Genomic DNA, 24,436 nt, shown 5'->3' on the forward strand with positions numbered 1-24,436 from the left:
CAGCCATTTTAAATCCGGATGTCTGTTGACTAATGAAACCGAGACGAAGAAAATATCCAGTAGCGAATGAAACTGGCGCTAGTAAAACAGGTTCAGCCGTTACAGTGTATCTCTCTGACGCACGCACGCAAGATTCTGATACATTGTTACACTCGAAACGCGCGCTTTTGTTTAAAAACACACTCAATCACTCACTCGCTCACACACACACACACAAATAAAATGCCCAACTAGTAATAAATCATGCAATGCATACTGCAAAATACAATTAAGACAAATCTCTAATCCATTCCACACGGGCTCCTCTAACCCCTCACAGGCCCCTGCGGCGATCCTCGATCTTTCCCGATCCCCCAAACCCGTCCAAACACTTACCTTCCTTTGCTGTCTCTCCCAGGCCGGGTCGAGCAGCATGTCTCGGTCCCAGTCGTTTTCTTGCTCCATGTAGGTCTGTTGCGCGCCCGACGAATATTGGACTGGATTATTAGTAGCGGCGTGATAATCTACCATGTCAGAAACCTGAGTGCACCTCAAGGACTCTACCTGAAAGGTAAACGAACAAAAAAACTTGTCGTGTTCGTCGCCCTCAAAGCCTTTTGTCGCTGGGTGTTAAGTATGCTATCCGCTGCGTGGAATGACAGTATCCCCGCCGAGAGTGCGTTTCACCACCACCCGTCAGACAAAAATGGAGTAGGAGAGGGACGCGCCGCTCCCACTGAGGAGGAGGTAGGCCTAGAGACTCATGAATATTTAATTTACGTCGTCTTTTATTCACGAGATATCCGATCGTAGCTACGCCCACCAAACGGCCGGTATGGTGTCATTAAAATATTTGGAGAATATCAAATGTAACTTTTGTTTATTATATGAGAATGTTAACGGTGAGGTCTGAAAGAACACATCGGAAATCTGAGATTTAAAACAATGATCAAATAATCAACATTTTAATATAAAACAAATTATACCCTGAAACTCAGAAAATATTTTTGCCTATATATTAACTGACAATAAATTATATTATTTTGTGTACATTTGAAAATCTGTAAAATAATAATTGTTAATATTTACAATATAAGTTTAAAAAATAAAATTATTATATATGAATATCTGTTCATCACTGTTGTTCATTGTTATTTAGTTATAGTTAGTTAGTAATTAAAACAAGACATTTGTTTGTTTTTGTCTGTCTTCTGTTCTTACACAGGCACACACATACACGCTCCCTGACAAACAGGAAGAGTTAATCAATTATTTATGCACTTTCCACCAAACACTCACCAGCCCCTTTGTTGTTTCTTTAACTTTGATCGAAATGTCACACTTTTAGGTTTAATAACACGCATAGGTTTTTGACAATGCATAAACACGTATGCCTTGATTTTATTGTGGTTAGAAAGGGACGGACTCTCAGCCAGATATAAACTGCTTAATCCCAAAATTAAAATTTCATGGTCTGTCAGACAAGACGTGAAGTGGGTCAGCATCAGTTGTATAGGCCCAGTGAGCATATGCTGTTTACATTGCTTTTATTTAACAACAAACCAAAGAATAGAACCTCTGGTTCATTTTCTCATAATAAACACAATCTGAATTATTTATTACAAGGTGATTTATAGAGAACCTATTCTAGTATCTGTTGATCTAAATGCAAATGTTTTAGTGATTTATTGATTTGCAATTCAAACTAGCAGCGATGGTTATTAACACAACATGGATATTTTACAGATCCAATGCTTACAGACAATTCACGAACTGCACAATTTGAATGTGTTTATTGTTTGTTATCATTTTCACTCATATATGCTGTGAAAATGTATTCATATGAACAGAACAGGCCACCGGTACAGACAAGGAGGGAAATGTAAAAAAATCACAATTGTGTAAATGGCATGAATTAGAAACATTTGGTTAAATCTGAAGAAAAACTGATGTCAACATGCAGAAATCAAAGATATAAAATAAAGAAAAACTAGAGACGCACCGATATAACGGCCAATAATCGGTCGATAACATCAAATTTTCACGCTATCAGCTATTGAAAGATACAGCGATGATCCGGGTCAATATATCCTGACAATCAAGGACCAGAAATGCTATGAATTTGTGCTATGTGTAAAGAAAATGTAAAGAAACATCACCAGTTTGATGTTCATTATATGAATTAATAACATTCAAAGAGTTAAGAATAATCTTTAGAATTCAGAATTTCAAACATCGTCAACTACGGACACAGAGTTATTGCCTATCGATGGAGAAATTTGTATCGGTGTATCTCTAAACAAAACCGATGTCAACCTGCAAAAATGAAAAATGTAAAAAACCTGACACCATCATGCAAAAATTTTAATGTAAAGAAAAAAAAACTAGAGATGCATCAATATAACGGCCAATAATCGGTATCGGTCGATAAAGTAATTTTTGTTACACTATCGGCTATCATACGATAGTTCAAAAACAGCCAACGGTCAATGAGAAAAGTATATAAAAACTGATGTCATCATGCAAAAATAAAAAATGTAAAAGAAAATGTAACTAATATGAACATGCATAAATAAAAAATGTAAAATAATAAAAAATCTGATGTCAACATGCAGAAACAAGAAATATTAAGGATGCCAATTTTCATAGTAAAATGATTCAGTGAAGCACATTCATGATGTGTCTTTCATCTGCTGTGTGGTATACATCAAACTGTAGACCCTGACATGTAAACTTGGCTGGAACATGCCCAGATGAAGATGTTGTGTACAGTAGCTCCACGCGAGAGTCCCACAGCTGGTATGAGTTCAGTTGTACATGGTCATAGTCAAGAACTGCAAATAAAAAGGAAGGATTTCATGAATATTTTAAAGATTTTACTCAATGTTGTCATGTCACAAAATCACTAATGAAGAATTATAAGGGCTGGATTACATACATCAAAGAGTTTTAAAGTTAGGAATACACAATGTGTTTGTATTGAGGGTTCTCATGGAGTTTTTTACCTGACGGCATTTAATTGTAATACTTCCCATCTCCATGATATCAAAGGACCGAAACTTACCTGCAAAAGACAAACAAAAACACAGTATATACAGCGGCCATATAAATTGAATCCTAATTTTAAACAGATTATCATTTGTTTGTATTATTTGTATTGTATCATTTTAAATTTGTGTTGAAATATTTGACAATTTGTATAACATATGACAGAAGGTGGATGTATGCTTTGAACAGTATGTCCTGTAGCTATGTATTTGTGTGAAATTTGGTACATTTCGTCTTTCAAAAACATCTTTACAGTTGTGCAGTTAGAGTTTACTGTGATGTGTGCTTGTTCTCTTACTGATCATGCAGGCCAGTTTGAGGAGCAGGAAGAGGAATCCTGGGAAACTGACGGTCATATCTGGCTCTGTGTAACGCAGGCTGATCAGCTGCAGAATGAAATCATCCACCTTTATGCCTAGACCAGAGCAGACGATCACAGAGAAACACAACACATGAACGAACCGACATCTGACAGCTAGGTGTGTTAACACAAAAAAGAACAGATTCACTAGCCTGATATCATTGTAATATGATACCCATCACTTCATCAGTATTCTGAAGAAATTAACTTTTATGTCATTGTGTGTGTGTGTGTTTGTGTGTGTGTATAAAGGGTGTGTGTGTGTACATTTATATGAATGTGTCAGTTTCACCTGCTGCTGTTAGAGCGTCTGGGACTTCTTTGTGCTCCAGCGTGTGATTCTTGTTTTTGTCGAATTTCATGAAGATACACTAGAAAACAAAAAGATGGTGGCACAATCTTTTGCTCTAAAACTCTCTAAAGCCCTCTCAATGTATATGCTTCTTTATGACTATTGAAAGATGATTCAAATGATTTTTTTTTTAATATTTACAATATAAAGTAATATGTAGTTAATTTCTCTCTCCATCAGGTCACAGCAGAGCAGTGAACAGGTCAGGGGTAAAAGGTTAACCGATGATTTTGGGTTTACTCAACACACAACAACACAGCGTTAACAATCCTGAACAAAACCCAAATACTTTATTTCATCAAACAGAGAAACATCCTCACCGTCCACTGTCTGAGTTTTTCCCACAATGCCTGGAATTCCATCCAGTCGAGATGACCCGTTCCTTTGCTCTGATTGGTGGAGTTAAGGTAACATACCGATCTCCACCCAATCTGTTCAAACGCACCTTAAACCAGCACACCCACACTCACACACCTCACGCAACCGAGATAAGACACTGGCAATATTCCAAATCTATTAACACACAGTATAAAATACTGCTTACTACCCTTTATCATAATAATGTGAATGTGTTGAGGAACAATAATAACCACATTATTAAGATATGTTGGTTGACCTAAAAATAAAACTAACTACCCTGAAGCAATTTCAAACCTGTCTGACTTTCTGTCAAAAATATTTTTAAGAATGTTGATCACCAAATAACATTGACTTCTTACATATGGGCACAAAACTATTTCTCATAATCTCTTCTTTTGTGTTTCACAGTAGAAAGAGTCATATACAATTTTGAACAACATTAGGGTGAATGAACGATAACAGATTTTTTAAGGTACACTGTCCCTTTAAATCTATAACAAGTTTAAATTGAGGAAGCAAAGCTAATTATTAACTGTGAAAATCAACACTACGCTGTCAAGCATACTTGTTAGGACATAGCGTGGAGGATACGTCCATGAGCACCACAAAGCTCTTGCACATCTCCAAACTCAATTTCTTCTCACTGCCTCCAAAGACTGAACCAAAAGAAAAAGAGAAACTGTCACGAAACTTCCTCACTGGTTACCGGTTCACGTCCTGCGAAGTTTTCATCACTTCTCGCTGTACTAATACAAATACTGTAAGCGGAACTGTAAACCTTACCTCTCTTGCCAACAGCTTTATGCGTTAACATGCAAATCTATATGAAAAGCATTACAGAGATGAAAAACACAAAAAAGAGTTAAATGAAAACATGTTCTCACCTCCATTTGCGATTGCTTCCGTCAGCAGATTATACAGATCCAGTGGCCTACAGAAAGATCCCTACAGACACACATGTACAAACCATAAACACACGTATACTGTAATTATACGCATGCAATATGCAGAGGGGTAACATGTTTTCACCTTGGTACAGTGTTTCATGAAGAGATCTTTAGCTTCAGTAATAGACGGCAGTCCTGACAGACATGGAGACAATGGCTACAAAAAAGAAAAATGAAACAAGTGTATGATAAAAAGAAATCATCACAACAGTAATGCCATATTTATGCCAAATCATTTTGTAATTTTTACCCCAGAGAATGACGTTATATCCGTTACAGGCTTCTCAACAGGCCTGGAAGCACAGACATTCATCAACATACAGGTATCAGTTGCGTTTCATTTAGCTCTCAACTTAGATTTTCTTTTAAAATGATTGAGAAGAAACAACATCAAGTGAGAGAAAAATAACTTAGTTAATAAATGCATCTCTTTTCAAATTTTCATTTTTCATTCAATCTTCGACAGAGATGTGAGCGTGCGAGTCTCCTACACGGTGGGGTTTCCTTTTTCCGTCAGAACTCTCAGGAGATATTCTCCCGTCCTATTGGTCTCTGAGGTGGCAGGAATGATGATGTAATGACCAGGTGCCAAGCGTTCGCGCAACACAACCTCCCGGAAATGTTTGTTAGTGAACTGGATCACAGGTTCACCCTCAGATCCCACCTCATCAGAAACACACGTTTGAGAAAGTGCAGTTCATTTTTGAAAGCATCATCTGAGATCATAATAATGATATATATAAAACAGAAACAAACAAACACTTGTACCTTGTATACCCGCAAATCTACACACATCAGAAGGTTACGATGTTGTTTTTGCATGAGCGCCAACAGGAAAGAGCATGTTAGCTCTGGGTCACTGGGGTCATCGTCCTCCTCCAGCAGCGTGAGCTTGTACTGCTGTGGATCTGCACACACATACACACACTCAAAAATTATATGTGTATATGTTAGTTTGTGTATGTGTATATATGCACGGTTTTGTACCTTGAAAAGGGATCCATTTTCCGTGATACGATGTGCAGTGCCAAGGGCGCTTGATGGCGCCGCATGCACTCAACGTGTCATCGCTCAGGTGACACACCTCCATTTCCTGAAAGTTGTGCTGGAAGTCAGACAGAGCCATCCTGATGAAGAGAGAGAGAGATAACCATATGTAAACCAATCATAAAATGGCCTGAGTTAGGGTTAGGCTCACCAAAATTCCCCATCCTCCAGATTTTTTCTCTGCACTCGGTTCTGCTCTTCCTTGCTCACCCTAACCCACTCGATCCTACATACAAATTCACAACCTCAATACAAACACATACAAAAGTTACAACTAAAGCAGAGCAAACTTACGATTGAATACACACAATTAAACCAAAAAATAAACTAATACCCATATTTGTCACTCCAGGCTCCCTCCCACTCAGTTTTACCCCACGGGTTGTAAATCCGCACCAGCTCAACAGGACCAGTTTCAGTTTGTATCTAAAACGCATAAATCAAAGGTTGACTGAGACACTGCAGTGTGATATTGTCCAGTAGAGGGCGGGTTGTTCCATCGAAAATGTCCCATCCTTTAAAATGATTTAAAATCAATACTGGAAATGGAAGTCCCTGAATCAAGTACAATTCGTGGTGGTATAAAGTTACACCAGTTTCGCTGTGAAGTACAGCACATTTTAGCAAATGTAAAACATCATCTAGCAATTCTATGCATGTGATATCGCACCCTCTATTTCTTTATTTCATGGCGCCCTCTGCTGGAGTTATGGGTGTAAAAGGAGGTAGCGTGGAACGACAGGTAATTTGTCTTACCATCTCCAGACCCGTGACAGAATAAGCATGACCGTTTATAATCCCAAATCCATTATTTTCCCCAAAAGATCCCTACACAATCGAAACAGAGCAGAGATAACAGATCAAAATATCTGGATTTCCTGGAACACAGTTTAAATCCTTTAACAAGTAAAACACGAAGACATGCACAATATGTGTATTCTTACAAAAAGAGCTTCATGTTTTAAACCTAGCACATGTTATCCTTGAAGTGTGCATATGCAGTTCGGTGCCTCTATTGTGCATATGCAATGTTTATAGCCCACATCCGAATCTTCAAACAGATGGGCTAGAAAATTAAAAGTTTGACTACATACTATCACATGAAAATTACCATTAACATGGTCGTGAAAACACATTTGACTGCGTATTCATGAACTGAAATAAAAATCGTTCAACATACTGTATATAGCTACATTGAAACCATTAACAAGTCTTGATGTTCACAGAAAATCTAGAAAATAACTGTCTCATGCGAAGCATTCTGCGAACCAAAATTAGAAATAGTATGATGAGGACTTCTGGTTCCCAGAATGCTTTGCATGAGGCTGTTATTTTGTTATAGTTTTTTCTATAGACTTGCTAGCGATTAATGTTCTTTTATCTTTCAAAATTTTGCCAATAAATTAGATAAATCTTCCATAAATTACTGGCAACTGGCTGCATAACTACAACAAACATTTTTACTGTGTGGTGACTGTCCCTTTAAATAAGTGCCTTAAAGAGACAGTACACCTTGGATGTGGAGCAGTTGATGAGAGCTCCTTTCTGCAACAGGCGGCGTATGAAAAGGCCCAGATTGCAGGACGAAGGCGCCAAACGGATGAACTCTGTAATCCCACCAGTCATGTCCGCCATCGCCTCGTGAGAAAAACCCATGTTCAGAGCGGTATATCCACCCTTCAGCCTGAGACAGACAGACAGAGAGAGATGAAGTCAAGATGATGCAGTCAACACACAAAAAATAAAGGCTGTTGATGTGCATTCATTTCTCTCATATTATCACTAACTTGGCATAAGCTTTTTCCAGCAATGAGGTCCAGAACTCGTTTTTGTTTGAAGACTTCAGAAACATCAGCTGGCCATCACGCATGGGCAAACGGTCGTCCACTTGAACCTTACACCACTCGCCATACTGCCAAAACTACAGACACAACCGCACCCATTACCCCATGTGAACTTCAAGAACATCTTCACATCGTTTGCTATCATGTGACACAAACCTGAAAGAAGAAGCAGCCGTTGTATCCCTGCTGAAAGCTTTGACCCGGTGGGACAACACGTTCCATTAGAGACGGATATAGTGAGAGGGACGCCACCGCCGACAAGAACCAGCAGTCATCTGTGACACAGCAATACAACACAATAACATTCTCTGCTTAATGAATTTCCATCTGCTCCAAAAAATTGTTTGCTTCAAGGAGCCAAGAGACACAATACCAAACTGTGCTCTGTACAAGAATAAATTAAACGTTTGTTATTTTATTTTTTCAGGACACGCACACCACTGAGAAGCACTACTGTACTAAATATCTCATCTATCTGATACCTCAGCAGCTTTTATGAACCACTTGAACCTGAAGCACCTTTACATTGTCAATCTGGACTCTTATTGGTTAAATGATTCATGATTTAGCAAATCTCACTCAGATCTCCTTGGCAGATGTCCAAATGTGTGGCTCCATCCACGATGAACTGAGGAGACTCGCAGATCTCCTGCAGGTGAGACAGAAGTGAAAAAAAACAATGGATCTTTATAAAGAACAATTCAATTCAATTCAAGTTTATTTATATAGCACTTTTCACAATGTGTATTGTTTCAAAGCAGCTTTACAGGGGCAAACAGGAAAAACAGAAAAGTTAAAACACAGCACAGTGCATGGTATTTATACAACGAGTAAGATCATTCTAATAAATAATATCTAATTTCTAATTAAATAAATAAATGAATGAATGCAGTCTCCCGGTGAACAGGCCAACACTGCCCTGCTGTGGCAAAGGCACCCAAACTCCAATGATTGATTAATGGAGAAAAAAACCTCGGGAGAAACCAGGCTCAACCGGGAGGGCCAGATCCCCTCTGAAGTGTCATAGCTGCACTCAAACTGGTTACATGTGATTTTAGTTTAGCATTTAATACCAAATATTGTAACTTCAGCATTAATAAGACAAATAGTCCGTCTTTGTTCTTGGTTGGGGATGTAGTGGTCTGAGCTTGGATGGTCCGATGCTCATATTTCTCTTGGAACACAAGGAACACAAGAACACAAAGAACACCTTCTTTGAAACACAAATGTTGAGAAAACAAAAAGACTGGAAATGTGGAACAGAAAAAAATATGTATAACTACATGAATCCTGTGTTTTTTACATAGCAAAAAGTTAGAAAACAAACTTTTAATAATGTATTATTTTATATTGTTAATATTCATAGATACAAATATCTGGATTTCTTGGAACACAATTTAACAAGGAAAACATGAAGACATGCGCATACAAGAAAATTTGCACTCTTACAAGAGGAGCCTCATATTTAAAACTTGATATTAATATTTATACTTATGATATAAAATAGCCAAAAATTGAAATAGTTGCTGTCCATGGCACAGGACACATTGACAAATACTTGTAAATTTCCCATAAATAAATGTTTGATATCACAGATGTAAACCTGGAGCAATGGACACCCAAAAAAAAAAGATGCTTAAAAGGTTCCAAAAAGAACCAAGAACTTTGTTCTTACTTTTTATTAATCTGAAGAAGCTTTTTTCAGCACAAAGAACTTTTTTGAAACAGAATGGTTCTTCAGACATTGAAGGTTCTTTTGGAACCAAAATGTTCTTCTATGGCATCAAAAGAACCTTTTGAATCACCATGTGAATCACCATTTGTATCTCCTGGCATTATTTAAAATACCAAGATCTGTAGAAAACCATCTATGTCCAATGATTCAAGGAACCTAGAAATGAGCACAAGAACTTAAAATGTAGCATCAAGAACTCCATGACTCTCTAAACGTAAGCAGTGAAGATGACAAGCTTCATTAAATCATGTCATGAAATCAAACCATCATTACAAGATTTAAAATAATGTCCTCTGGGTGGTTTGTGCAGATGCGTGCCCGGACATCACCTGTGGTATTTGCCGTCACACATTGCATTACATTTGCGCATTTGGCAGATACATCCAGCACTCAAAGTTAAACCATTTTGCATGATTGTGCAGTATTATTGTGTTTTGTTCCTATTTCATTATATTATCTTTGAAAAACTATTTTTTTTCTAAATATCTTCATATTAACTATGGACGTGTTTCAATGTTTTGACCATAAAAATTAAAACAGAAACTAAAGAGACTGGAACTGTCAAAATAATCTGGGTTAACCTAATGATGACGCTACAGCATCTTCATTAAAACAGACTGAACTCTGAACTCAGTTTTTTACATTCTTAACATCTCATCAGCCATGAGATCTTTTCTGAATCTTTTTCAGGACATGAAGATTAGATTTTTGGGATGTCAACTCACCTTGGGTCGTTTTAAAATCACGTCGGAGTGAAAATTAAAAGTGGAATCCACGTAGGGTCCATCCTCTAGTTGGGTTTCAGAGGGAAACTCAAAGGTTGGGCTCTTCACTCGCTCAAAGACCTTCGAATAAGATTCAGACAAGCTTGATTTTCTTGATTCAGTTTCGTATTTAAACTCAATCTCCTGCTTCTCAAACAGGTTCATTGTTCTCAAATGTATGGATGGATAGACTGTATGTCAACACTCAACTGCGCGATTCTAGTGTGAGTGATCATCCTCGTCTCCAGTCTCTTATCTGCTCAGTCAGCTCCGCCCCCTGCTCTTACCTGTACACACCTGTACAAACTCTTACATACATGCAAATGTTTCTTTTGGCATCTTCGTTTTAATTTTATCATGGACTTCTGCTATTTTTTACTTGCCTAATAATATTTTCTATCCCCTGCCAATAACCACAGCCCCCAACTCCACCTAAAAATAAATCTTTCTACATCAGTACATCTACAACTAAGCATCATTTAGTTTTTACAGTGTTTACTAGTTTAACTCATTTATTTTTCTATTATAATCAAAGAACAAAAATAAAGTACAAAAATAAAGATAAATACGATCTGAGAACCCTGGTGAAAAAAACAGCATGTCCTGGGTTAGGTATGTTTTGATGCTGGTCTGCTGGTTTGTGTTGGTTTGCTGTTCCTTAGCTGGTTTAAGCCGGTGAGTTAACAGCACATGACCAGCTTAAACCAGCTAAGGACTAGCACATGACCAATTTACACCAGCACAAGCCAGCATTCAAATTTACCTAACCCAGCATATGCCGGGTTTTGCAATTCAATTAGCATTGCTACTCCCTTAAAACAATCTAGAAAATTCCCAAAAAGTTTTTCTCCAAAACATGTTGGCCACAATTATTTGCACACTTGTTTTCGAAACGTTCAAAGAACAGCTCTGAGTCTTTTGACGTAAATGTCTTCTTTTGTGTTCAACAGAACAACAAAATTTATAAAGTAACTTTTCCTACAATGGGGGTTAATGGGGGAAAGATCTGTTTGGTTATTAGCATTCTTCCTAATAAATGTCTCTGTTTTCATCAGAACAAAGACATTTAGTAATACATTATTTATCGGTGCACTTGTTACACATGTTTCATGTATTTACTATAGTATCAATATCAATGTTTGTTGATTTCAGGAACCTAGAAATAAGCAAAAGAACTTAAAATGTTTTATCAAGAACTCGTTGAATCTCTAAACTTAAGCATCATAGAGACTGCATTTGAATATAAGTGAAGATGACAGGCTTTGTCAAATCATGTCAAGAAGCTTTACCATCATAACAAGATTACATTTTTATTTCCTCAGGCTGGTTTGTGCAGACACATGCTCTGGAATCTTCTGTGATATTTGCATATTATATGCTCAATAACTAAGCCTACAGGATCTTATACATTCCAGCACTTTAAGTTGATGTTATAAAGTTACAACATTATATTGTTTGATGCCAACGAAATTAATGTGTATTATTGTGAGTAGTGTTATCATATAGGCTACTGTGTGTAAAAAGGTTGATTGGTTTATGACCCCCTGTCAAAGTTCTGTCAACCAATCACTCAAACGGAGACTTTTATGGCCTGTCAATCTTGATAACAGTTATGTTTTATGGCTGTTGGTGGGCACTCCTCTGACCCCAACCCTTCCTTCAGTGGGTCTATTTACCTACACCCCCCTCATCTCTCCCTAATCAAGAAATGTGTGTTCATCCTGTTTGATTTTACTATAGGCTATTTGTGAAATACTTTTGTAAATTAGAGAGATAAAATAAATGATTTATGGGGAATTTTCTTCTAAGAGTGTTGTTTCCTTGTTTTATGGCTTTTATCGTGCTATGAGTAAATTGAGACTTGAGGTTTGCAATCTTCTCAAAGTGTGACTGTCCCCCTACTATCTCAGGCAAGCCATTTGACCAGTGAATCAAAGTAAGGTGGGTTTTTTTATAATCTGTCAATCTTGTTTGACCATTTATATTTTACGACTCTTGTTGTTGTAGGCCTATCCGTAGTTTTCAATCTTCTCTGATGTCAACCTGATAATGGTTATGTGTTGTTTCATCTAAGAGTAAGTTGGTTCCAAGTTTAAGATTTTTATCTGATAAATGATTAAAGTTTTTGGGTCACCATTTTATCATTGTGTCACATATAAGGGGTGCGTTTCTAACAAATGGTATTCTCTTAAGACAATGACCCCCAAAAACTCAACTCAACTCAACTCAACTTTATTTATATAGCGCTTTTAACAATTTTCATTGTTACAAAGCAGCTGTACATGAGACACATTTAATACAAGTATGAATTCTAAAGCAGCCCCCCCGGCCAGGCAGAAAACAATATGCAAACGGTGGTGAGGAACCCAAAACTCCCATCGAGAAAAAAAACCTCAGGGGAACCCAGGCCCAACCAGGGGATTCCAGTTCCCCTCTGGCAAAAGCTGCTGCCTCTGCACAAGCTCATCAGTGCTTGCACAACAAGGCTTAATAAAAATATAAAAATTAAAGATTATCATTAACAATCTAATAGCATTTGAAATGTTGTAGAAAAAACAAAGTTGTCGCGTCCTTTATCCAGCTCTATCCTCTTAGCACTTGTCAGGTCACCGCTTCCCATTCTCAGCTCTGCCATCAGGTCTGGGCACGAACTGCATCCTGCGGTAACCTTGGAACAAAGAGACAAGACTGGCTGAGAGTAGAGTACTGTTCTGCACTCTTTGATGCAACAAGTACATCATTTTTTGTTGGATGTGTTCCTGGTTCCGGTTGATCTAAATAATGCAGCCTAAATCCTCTGAGGATTAATATTATGGAGGTGTAGTGTATGCAAGATTAAAAAGATGAGTCTTTAGTCTAGATTTAAACTGACAGAGTGTGTCTGCCTCCCGGACCGTGCAGGGAAGAATATTCCAAAGTTTAGGCGCTAGATAAGAAAAGGATCTACCACCTGCACTTGATTTTGAAATTCTAGGTATTACCAACTGACAGGACCCCTTAGAGCGTAATGTACGTGGAGGTCTGTAATACAATAGAAGTTCATTCAAATACTGCGGCGCTAGACCATGTAGGGCTTTATAGGTAATAAGCAAGATCTTAAAGTTAATGCGATGCTTTATAGGTAACCAGTGCAAGGTTGACAGAACCGGGGTTATATGCTCATACTTTTTTGTACGTGTAAGAACTTGAGCTGCCGCGTTTGAAAAAAGGGTTTGGATTTCCATCCTGACTGATTTTCTGGATATGTCTGTGTGTCTACGATCTGGTGTGACAGAAAATCTTTCATGTTTGTATTAGTAACTCCATTTGATATTTTGGCATAAAAAATATCAAACATGTACTAAATCTGGTTTAGGGATAAACTTTTAAAACCAGGAATAAGAAAAAAAAAACCGAATCAATATCTTCATCTTCAATTGTCATAGTTCTACACTGTTTTATTTTATAAATTTTAAGTTTCAGATGAAATCTTAAGATCTTCAAGAAGGATGGTGCTATTTTTTTGCCAGAAGGACGAGAGTCAATCGCAGTGTCACAAAAATATGGTTTTATTCACAACGGCAGAATATCACAATAAGTGATCTTTAACAATTTCCGAATTTGATAAATGAACACACTGCTGTGGCGCATTTCTCAAAACTAAACCATCCTCATCTCCAATTTCACTATCAAAAGAAGACTTAACCTCGCAGGTCATCACACAAGATGTAATAGGCTGTAATTTATTCTCAACATTCTCTGATAAAGATGTATGCAAATAATAAGCCTTCAACATATTAATGTGACACACGTGTGTCTGTCGCTTCCTATCGGGAGTGCTAATAACATAATCGGTTTCACTGATCCTTTTCACCACGGTGTATGGTCCAGAGAAACGTGCGGACAAAGCAGCTCCAGGAACTGGCAACAACACCAAAACTTCATCAACCGCTTGAAAACAACGAGTAACAGCCTTTCTATCAAAGCGCTGTTTCATTCCCTTCTGTGCTTTAGACAACGACTCGGTTGCTGGAGCGCAAGCACGATGGAACTGCTCTCGAAATGTACTTACATAGTCTAACACGTTCTGTTTAACAGATGACTCAGTCTTTAGCATTTGCTCTTTTAAGACTTTCAACGGCCCCCTGACTGAATGTCCAAAAACGAAATCTGCAGGACTAAATCCCAAGGACTCCTGTTGTCATGGTTCCACTACCATGTCATGTTTTATTCCTGTCTCAAGTGGAGCCATGGGATTGCCTGATGGTTTATGTAAGAAAGACATAGTTCTTTCTCGTGTCTCGTCATTGTTCCCTGCATCACGTTCCTCGTCAACCTCTCCTTAGTGCTAATCCCCAGCACCTGTTTCTCGTTATGATCCTGTGTCTGTCTCCCCTATAAAGAGTCCTCATGTTTCATTGTCCTGTGCTCGTGCATTGTTTGCTGTATGCTGTTCTTGTTCCTGTATGCTGTTCTTGTTCCTGTATGCTGTTCTTGTTCCTGTATGCTGTTCTTGTTCCTGTACCGCTGTTCTTGTTCCTGTACCGCTGTTCTTGTTCCTGTACCGCTGTTCTTGTTCCTGTACCGCTGTTCTTGTTCCTGTACCGCTGTTCTTGTTCCTGTACCGCTGTTCTTGTTCCTGTACCGCTGTTCTTGTTCCTGTAACGCTGTTCTTGTTCCTGTACCGCTGTTCTTGTTCCTGTACCGCTGTTCTTGTTCCTGTACCGCTGTTCTTGTTCCTGTACCGCTGTTCTTGTTCCTGTACCGCTGTTCTTGTTCCTGTACCGCTGTTCTTGTTCCTGTACCGCTGTTCTTGTTCCTGTACCGCTGTTCTTGTTCCTGTTTTCCGGTTCCCGATTCCTTCCTTCCTTTTATGGAGATGTGTTACAGTGGTGCCGAAACCCGGGAGGAAGGAATCGGGAACCGGAAAACATTAAACAACTTTTAATATAAATAATAACAGCCGGCGGCCCCTCACGGACGACCGCCGGCGAACAAAACATAAACATAAATACCAATATAAATACAAACGTAAAACAAGTTCGGGCCCGGTCCTCTCTCTTCGACGGTCCGGTCGCTCGTTCCTTTTATGCTCCCATCTCCTACGTGATTCGAGCCCGGTGTGCGCACAGCTGGCGCTAATTCACAATTACTCACCGGACTCGTACCACGGTCTCGCCCCGCCTACTCTACTACACCCACCATGGGTTTTTGTTTTGTTTATTGTTAAATAAATATCTGTTTCCATCAATACCGTCTGTGTCTGCCTGCACTTGGGTTCCCACGCCATGTCTCATACTGAGAATCATGACACCTGTCTTGACTCACGTACAGCAAACAAGACCAAAGGTACACCTAAATCCCAATCTTTCTGAGTATCCAAACAATACTTTTTAAGCATAGACTTTAGCGTTTGATGGAACCGTTCGAGCGCTCCTTGGCTTTCAGGATGATATGGAATCTAAGTACGATGAGTTATATTCAAAGTTTTCATGATTTGATTAAATAATGGGTAAGAGCGGATCTGGAAAGTGTGGCACGTCTTACAAAACCTTGACACACCTTTCTTTAACCCTGGCCAAAAGAAATGCTTAAGTATATGGTGGTAAGTTTTCCTAACTGCTAATTGTCCAGAAAGTTGATGATCGTGAGCCAGACTTAACACATGCTGTCTGTAATCTGTCGGAACAACAATCTGACATATTGTACTTACATCATCATCAGGTGAGTGAGTCACTCTCACACCATTTCCTCATAAGAATCTCCTTCTCTAAAAAATAAGAAATACAACAGAGGAAAAACATTTAGACAGACTCTCATAATTTTTCTGGGCCCCGGAAATCTGTTTCGCAAATAACCGGCAAAATCAAAGGTTTCTGATCTATCAGATCATTGGACTTTGAAATTGATCCCTTTTTCTCAACATCAGATTCCTATCGATACTCTAACCCCTCCTCAATAAACATCAGTAGCATAAAAGAATCATCCAAACCAACGTCATTATCTGATTTCTTACTTTGCGCTCGTGTAACTGCGCAAGCAAGAAAAATATCAGGATAAGTTACCGCTAACTCGTCAGACTCAAGAGTTATTTCAGGTTTGTCCAACACCTCTAACATTGGAAGTATTTTTCCTCCAGCCAAGTCATTTCCCAGAATAAAAGCAACGCAATAAATGGGCAGAGAAGGGTGTATGGCCACTTTCACAAACCCAGTGACGATCTCACTTTGCAAATGAACAAAATGTAATGGTACTTTAACTGTTCCCATTTCAAAACCTCTCACAAACACGTTTGAGCCACAATAGGATTTCTCCGGAATTGGCAACACAATGGACAATAGAAACGATTGTGCAGCTCCCGTATCACGCAACATCTGAATTTCCGCCTGATCGTCCGATTTTCCAGTCAAAGGAACCAAACCTTTCATCAAGAACGGTTTAAATCCATTATCAAGAACCTCCTGTCTAATTTCTGAACCAAAGATTTCTGGAACGGTCTTAATCAACCCCACATTTTTTTGTGGTGATTGCTGCTGTTTTCGTTTCAGCACAACACAATCCGCAATTAAATGTCCGGCCTTGTGACAATAGAAACATTCTCGAACCTCTTGTCGAAGATTACTGTTAACCTTTGGTCGAGAATATTGTGTCTGAGAAAATGTAACAGACGCAGTTTTCTCAGCACGTACGGGTGGAAATGCCACTTTGTGCATAAGCACAAATTCATCCGCTAATATTGCCGCATCAGAGACTGTAGAAACTTTTTGCTCATTTAAATATACTACAACACGTTCAGCTACACAAGATTTAAACTCCTCAAGTAACATTAATTACCTTAATGTCTTAAGATCTACCACTTTGCTTGCTACGCACCACTTATCAAAAAGAGTACTTTTATCCCTGACAAACTCGACAAATGTCTGACTGTTACTTTTCTTATGTCCTCTAAATCTTTGACGATATGCTTCTGGAACCAAGCACGAAGTATGGCTGTTTTCACTGACTCATATTTCAAGCCTTCCTCTAGAGAAAGAGTAGCGCAAACCTCTTGGGCTTTCCCAACTAATTTACATTGTACTAACAAAGACCAAACATCTTTTGGCCAACGAAGAGAAGAAGCAATCCGCTCAAAAGCATTGAAGGATGAATCAACTTCCGTTTCTCGAAACGGTGGCATCAGTGCTACATGTCTACTTACATCAAACGTGATCGAAGGAATATCCGTCACTAGAAGATTTTCTTGGACTAGATTTGACATCAGAGCCGGCCGTAATTCTTGACTCCTCCAGCTCTAACTGTCGTATACGAATCGCTTTATCGGTGTCAATTTCCGCCTTACGGATCTTGAAACGCAGTTCCATTTCGGCTTGTCGCACTTGGGCTTTCTCTTGAGCTTCTAGCTGCATTCGCTTTAAGCGAACTTTCCAACTTAAACTCTCTTGGGACCCACTAGAGAAAGGAGAATCGGGATCGAAAGGTGGTAAAACACTTTTAGCTTTGGTTTCATCCTCCGCCTCAGTCGTTACCCCTGCCCTTCGTCCTGACTCAACATACTCGGTCCCTCACTTTGATCAATCACGGACATAAGTTGCGAACCCGAAATAGACGTGCTTAACTCCTCCGTACCTTCCGTTCCTCTCACTACCAAAACTTTAAGCTCAACTAGTTTGCTATAAATTGTAAACTTAATATCCGGCTTATGAGCTTGTTTATCAACAGGATTTTGATAATAATCAGCCAGTGAAAACAAGTCCTTCTTTCGGCACTTCTCTAATTGTTCCAGAGACAGACTCTGACGGACAAAATTCTCCAAATCAAAACCTACCATGTTTACTCAACTGCTACTAAATACGCATGCTATATTATGCACCAACGAAACATATATCTCAAAACATGTAAGCCCTATACCATCGCACATTGACACACAACAAAATCATATAAATATTTAAATGGAAAGAAGGGACGTGAGCGGTGCTAAATCAAAGAAAGAAACAAAACAAAACACTTCTAATTCTTATAAAAAAAATCCCTCTAAATGTATTAACCCAAACCCAGACAAAAATAGACACTAACACAAAGGAACAAATCTTCCACATCAACGATGTCTTAACTAAACTATTCTCTCTAACTAAAAGTACTGAAGAAAACTTACATTGCATGGCACCCGCTCCTAACCTAGTGAAATAATACAACGTCTCGTATCCTACGTGTTTGACGGAATGTAGGTCACGTGACATTTTTCCTGTCCACTTCTCTCCCAATCAGATTTTTATCTGACAAACACACAATTTAGCTGCAAAAATTACCAAGACCGCGTTTTCACGACAGCCTTCTCTCTCTCGCCTCCTTTTCCGCAAGTAGTCACGAGGGTTCCTTTTAAGTGCTATAGCGATCGCTGATTGAACGATCAGATAGTGACATCATCCCAAAGGAAATTGAAACAGGTGGATTCACCGACCTAATGATATCTGTATAAACAACACAGAGAGAACAACAAAAACACAACCAACACAACTCACGGACGTAACAAACCCCCTGAGGGAGAATCCGGTAAATCCGCTTGAACAACCCCGGAGGGAGAACCTGATAAATCCACTCGAAATGACCTAAACGGAAGAAATGGAGCCTCCGGGGAGAACTCCTTTGAGCAGTCAACCAGCAAAGGTACCAAGATCGCGGGCACAATGATCTGTGTGAGAATGGGAGACCAAAGAAGGGTGCAAAAGAGAACTGGAGCCTTGACAAACAAAACATCTTGGTTACGTATGTAACCTCAGTTCCCTGATGGAGGGAACGAGACGTTGTGTTGAGAACGACAGATGGGGTTCGCTCTTGAGAACCAATAAACTCTGACTACTATAGAAAAGGCCAATGAAATAAGGAGAATGAAATTTGCATTCCGGGCTCCGCCCCCGGATGTCCGGTATGAAAGGAAGCCGGCATGGAGCATTCATTTTCCTCTTTTTCTGAAGAGCCTGAGATACTCTCAGGACTGCAGTAGAATACGATAAGTGTTTGTGGCATAAGGGATACGGGGTTGTGTCGAGAACGAGCTTGGCAAAAGGGTTGTGTCGAGAACGACAGATGGGGTTGCCTATGGAAAACGGCACAACGATGTATCACGTCACAATCTCTAGCGAAGTGACGGTAACAGGCCTGGGCGTGTCAGCTCGATGCTTTCGCGAAACTGTAACCTTCGAGTGTGGTGTTCGGGGGGTTCCAGAGCTTTCTTGGATGCCAGTCCTACATGTCGCCACGCAGGACGTGGGCTGACACCGGGTTTAACAGGGTCACCTGTTGACTCCACCGGAGGAGGCGTCGAGCAATTTGTGTTAGCTGCTGTGAGCGAACACCACCCTGATGATCTTTGTACACTACAGTTGTAGTGCTGTCCTCGGACCAGCACGTGCTTGTCTCGCACGAGAGACAAGTAGCACAGAACACAACTCATGGCAATTGATATGCCAGCTCAGGCGGAGGTTTGTCCAAAGCCCCTCCTTCGTGCCCGTTACAAACTGCACCGCACCCCTGCAGGGAGACATCAGTCGTCACCACGACCTGTCTCATAACCTGCTCAGAGGGACCTGAGTCCGTCGAAAAAGTTATGGAAGACTAGGGGTTATGGTGCGTCGGAAGCAGGGCGTCATCACCATGCACCTGCTTCCGGTTTGCCACGCTCTCCTCGGAACTCGACTCTGAAACCAGTGTTAGAGCGGTCTCATGGGCATCAACCCGCATTAACCGGGTTGGGGGTATTAACCCGCAAGGAGGCCATGTCCCAGGAGCCTCTGAATTGTTTCAGGGGGACCGCTGAATAAATTTCAGGCAGATCAACACTGGTTGGGCGTGTACTGCGGACAGTTACGCCGACATGGTGACAGAGTTGAGTTCCATACCGAGAAAGAGGATGCTCTGCACTGGGCAGAGCCTGCCCCTCTCTCGGTTGACCTGGAGTCCCAATCGATCTAGGTGCCGGAGCACCAGGTCCCTTTGTGTAAATAACAGATCTCACAACTGTGCCAAGATAGGCCAGTTGTTGAGATAGTTTAGTACCCGCACACCTTTCTCCCCTCAGGGAGAAAGGGCGGCTTCAACGATCTTCGTGAAGACCCGTGGAGACAGGAACTCTGTACTGATATGCCCGCCCCTTGAACTCAAACCTCTGTGAGCACCCTGAACGGCAGCTTGTGAAGGTGCTCTGTTCAGGGTACGCAGACCTATGGGGCAACCCGCCGTCTTACTTGGAAACGATGAAGTGCGGGTCTTGACCCACTGAACATCTTGGTTTTGAGGGACGAACTTGATGCCCGTTTTGCCAGAAGGGTGGTGATCTCTACCCGAAGTACGGAGGCGTCCCTGCTTCTGATAGAGGAAGAGATGATGCCCCAAAACTCTGGGAGAGTCTCTGGCGATCTGGATCGAGTAACCAAGACGGACCGCCCTCATTAGCCAGCGAGACAGTGTGGGCAGCTCTCAAGCTCCCAGGGACTGTGACAGGGTGACCAAGAGGGTGGTTTGCTTCATCATTCCACGGGGGGTGGTTCGTTGGCTGGCGGAGCTAACCGTCTGTCACGGGGGTCCCGGACGGTAGGTTGGCTCCGCCAACTTACCTGCCTGGCGGGACAGCTGCACGCACTGTCGGTTTGAGAGTGGTAGTAGCTGTCGTGTGTGTACGACCCTATGCCTTGCCAGGGCGTGAGGTCGCGTAAGCATACCCGGGGAGAACCAAAAAACTCTGCAAGTAAGTGGGCGCCAGGCCCTGAAAAGGGTCCGGCTTTGGTGACGAGGCAGGAGCCATCCTGTACCGACCGATCAGAGCCGTAGCTGTGAAGGTTCGGGCCCGATGTTGTTCTCCCTGGGGTCTTCCCCTCAGTGTCCCTTCTCCCGAGAAGGTTACTGATGGGGTGGAGGTTTCCCCCTCGACTTCCGCTTCCGGGGTGCCACACGGGAACCGGAGCCGAAGTGGTCCTGGGCTGCCGGGAAGCAGACATCAGGTGAGATCTCGGAGGCCTCTGGGGGGCCGAGACGCAACCCGGTAAGGTGTGTCTAATCGCCAATGCTGCTTCTTCGCCATCAAAACCTGGCGAGCGCAGTCCCCGACGATGTTTCCAACAACCCACCCTGCGAGACGGATGCATCAAGAAAGCGGACTTTCTCGGTGTCATTCATCTGCGCAAGGTTCAGCCGGGGGTATCTCTCCTGGACCACTACCGTGGACATCGTTCTACCCAGGGCCCGCGCCGCCTCCTTAGTCGCCCTTAGAACGCTTTCAGTGGCGGCACGGAGATCCTGCATTATACCCGGGTCGGCCTTACCCTCGTGGAGCTCTCTCCATTTCCTGGCCTGGCGGACCTGCAGGATGGCCATGGTGTAGAGCAGGGCTATTCAAATCTTACCCTGGAGGGCCGGAGCACTGCAGAGTTTAGATCCAACCCTGATCAAACTTGCACACCTGTGATTTTCTAGCGATACTGAACAGCTTGATTAGCTTGCTCAGGTGTGTTTGATCAGGGCTGGAGCAAAACTCTGCAGTGCTCCGGCCCTCCAGGGTAAGATTTGAATAGCCCTGGTGTAGAGAGAGGAGGCAGCCTGGCCCGCGGCAGTGTAAGGCTTCGACAACTTTGAGGTAGCCGCCAGGAGGTAGCCGCCCGCGGCACAGGTGCACCGCAGGCGCCCGTTCCACCCTTTGGCTGCCCCACCAACGAGGGAAGTAAGGGAGCCGGAGCTGGTTTCAATGGAATGGTCCGTGAGTGGAGCGGTTGGGGTACGTTCAGAAGAGCAAATCGGGGTGGGATCGGCCCTTGAGCACTTGGCTGGCGGGTTTACGTTCGCAGAGTTCCCCATATCCCTAACTCTGCTAACGTGGGTGGTCATCGGGGCCGAGCCACAGATGTCACAGCCCAGGTAGGAGACGAAATGGGGGCTGGTTCCCGTAGGAAGACAGCCACCCATGACCGCAATTTCTGAATGACAATCTGCCCGCAGTGCGGGCAAGATGTGTCAACCAACGCCCAGACGCCTAACGCAGTGATCGTGTCCATCCCCCTCCTCGATGAGGGTGCCGCACCCAAGAGAACAGCGGGACATGCCGCACTGGAGAAAAAATCTCTAACACCTCCGGAACCGCCGAGACGCACTGGAGAAGGTCGCTGCAGGTAGGGACGATATGCTGCAACACGTCGTAGATCCGGCAATGTAGAAGAAGAAGAGAATTCATTGAATTCGTTCTGTTCCTAGTCATGAGCGAAGGCTCTGAAGAACAAAAGGTAAATGAATGCTGCATGCCGGCTTCCTTTTATATCAGCCTTCCGGGGGCGGAGCCCGGCATATTTAATTGGCCTTTTCTATAGTAGTCAGAGTTTATTGGTTTTCAAGGGCGAACCCTATCTGTCGTTCTCGACACAACGTCGAAAGACCGACAGAAAGGGAACTACATTTACATCACATTACATTTAGGCATTTGGCAGGCGCTTTTATCCACTGCTATATCCTATACATTTTACATAGGTATTTGCAATCCCCTTGGATCGAACCCTCAACCTTGCATTGTTAACGCAATGCTCTAACCACCGAGCTACAGGAAAGCTACTAATTAGCCAAGAATTCAACCGGACAGGACAGGACTAGACTAGACTATGTTTTCAAGACAAGACAAGACTAGAATATATTTTCAAGACTGGAAGTCAAGAGGTCTAGAAATCTAACAGACTGACGCGGGACCAAACGAGTTCGGGCAGTATAAGAAGGGAGAGAGGAAATAGCGAGAGTGGAAACCGGTGTGGTGTGTGTAGCGGGAGTAGAAACAGGGGTTCGGTGATGAGTGGATAACAAGGGGGGCAGAGCACCCAAAGGTAAAGGCCGAGTACATGTGGAACTGTCAAAAGGTCTCTCCCATGTGCTCGGCGAGAAGGAACATAAGACAGACACACACACATAACAAGCAGGTGCTCAGACCCGGGACCTGACAGCCATCCCCTCTAGTTCAAACCATGGGATAAAATGCAATTGTTTATCACTCCTTTCAAAATTCAAGATCTTTACTGTATTCTTAAAAAACTGTGGAATAGTCCAATAACTTCTTGGATTCCTGTAGAGTAAAGACAGAGTCGCCACAGTGGGGTTTCAAATGTAGCTTCTGTTAATAGAGTTGCATTAAAGATAATCTTTTACGTGTAAAAAAAATCTAGATTTAAAGTTAACAACAAACGTACAAATAAACTTAAAATGGCTTTTGAAGTGCAGGAAAATAAGCAAATTATGCAGACAATGCGTCTTGTCAAACGCTGTATATGGGGTTTTAAATGTTTGAAAACATAGAGCTACAGAGATAGATTTTCTAGGGTTTTCACTTTAAGAAAGTTCTTCATTTTAAAAGATTGGATGTTACCTCTAGGTTTTAGCCTAGTTATATCTGATTTAGACAAATGTTTTGGTCTTCATCTTTTCTTGATTGCTCTACAAGTATTGCAACTTGAATATCATTAGCATTTTAATTTACCTTCACCTTATGTCTATATTGCAGCCATTTGCTAATATCATTTAAGTTCATTGTTCTTCCTCATTAATGTACACACAGCACCCAATTTTGACAGAAACACAGAATTGTTGACATTTTTGCAGATTTATTAAAAAAGAAAAACTGAAATATCACATCGTCCGTATTCAGACCCTTTGCTCAGTATTTAGTAGAAGCACCCTTTTGATTTAATACAGCCTTGAGTCTTTTTAGGAAAGATGCAACACGTTTACCACACCTGGATCCTCTACCATTCCTCCTTGCAGATCCTCTCCAGTTTTGACAGGTTGGATGGTTAATGTTGGCGGACAGCCATTTTTATGTGTCTCCAGAGATGTTGAATAGGGTTTAAGTCAGGGCTCCGGCTGGGCCATTCAAGAACAGTCACAGAGTTGTTGTTAAGCCACTCCGTTATTTTAGCTGTGTGCTTAGGGTCATTGTCTTGTTGAAAGGTAAACCTTTGGCCCAGTCTGAGGTCCTGAGCACTCTGGAGAAGGTTTACGT

At 41.4% G+C, this 24,436-nt stretch overlaps 2 protein-coding genes across 5 annotated transcripts in view; both read right to left on the reverse strand.

Moving 5' to 3' along the window:
- Positions 1 to 691, reverse strand: part of LOC130429261 (alpha-actinin-4) — a 37,804-nt gene extending 37,113 nt beyond the window's left edge. For 3 of the 4 annotated variants that reach the window (XM_056757726.1, XM_056757724.1, XM_056757725.1), the window contains exon 1: positions 376 to 691. In XM_056757726.1, the coding sequence (XP_056613704.1) occupies positions 376 to 510 (135 nt within the window). In that variant the 5' untranslated portion in view covers positions 511 to 691. The remainder of the gene's footprint in view (positions 1 to 375) is intronic. The other variant, XM_056757723.1, reaches the window with a different exon arrangement.
- Positions 692 to 1,794: 1,103 nt separating this feature from the next.
- Positions 1,795 to 10,602, reverse strand: LOC130428708 (calpain-3-like). The gene is made up of 20 exons (XM_056756901.1): positions 10,399 to 10,602; positions 8,518 to 8,587; positions 8,095 to 8,213; positions 7,882 to 8,015; positions 7,607 to 7,778; positions 6,851 to 6,922; positions 6,429 to 6,520; positions 6,246 to 6,320; positions 6,035 to 6,174; positions 5,810 to 5,955; positions 5,539 to 5,711; positions 5,298 to 5,340; positions 5,130 to 5,204; positions 4,985 to 5,045; positions 4,692 to 4,756; positions 4,061 to 4,129; positions 3,681 to 3,759; positions 3,326 to 3,442; positions 2,985 to 3,043; positions 1,795 to 2,813 (listed from the first exon to the last, which is right to left on the reverse strand). Exons 1-20 carry the CDS (start codon positions 10,600 to 10,602, stop codon positions 2,787 to 2,789), a joined length of 1,992 nt encoding a protein of 663 aa, XP_056612879.1. The 3' UTR covers positions 1,795 to 2,786.
- Between the last annotated feature and the right edge of the window lie 13,834 nt (positions 10,603 to 24,436).

This window comes from Triplophysa dalaica, chromosome 9, assembly GCF_015846415.1.
Source record: "Triplophysa dalaica isolate WHDGS20190420 chromosome 9, ASM1584641v1, whole genome shotgun sequence".
NCBI classification, from domain to species: domain Eukaryota; kingdom Metazoa; phylum Chordata; class Actinopteri; order Cypriniformes; family Nemacheilidae; genus Triplophysa; species Triplophysa dalaica.

Excerpts from the sequence above, each read along its gene's own strand:
- LOC130428708 (XM_056756901.1), bottom strand. The coding sequence starts at position 10,602 with ATGAACCTGTTTGAGAAGCAGGAGATTGAGTTTAAATACGAAACTGAA. Across the intron at positions 4,130-4,691 it reads GCTTTGTGGTGCTCATGGAC|AGCAAAGGAACGGGTCATCT; the intron begins GTATCCTCCACG and ends TCCACCAATCAG. Across the intron at positions 3,044-3,325 it reads CAAACTGGCCTGCATGATCA|GTAAGTTTCGGTCCTTTGAT; the intron begins GTAAGAGAACAA and ends TGTCTTTTGCAG.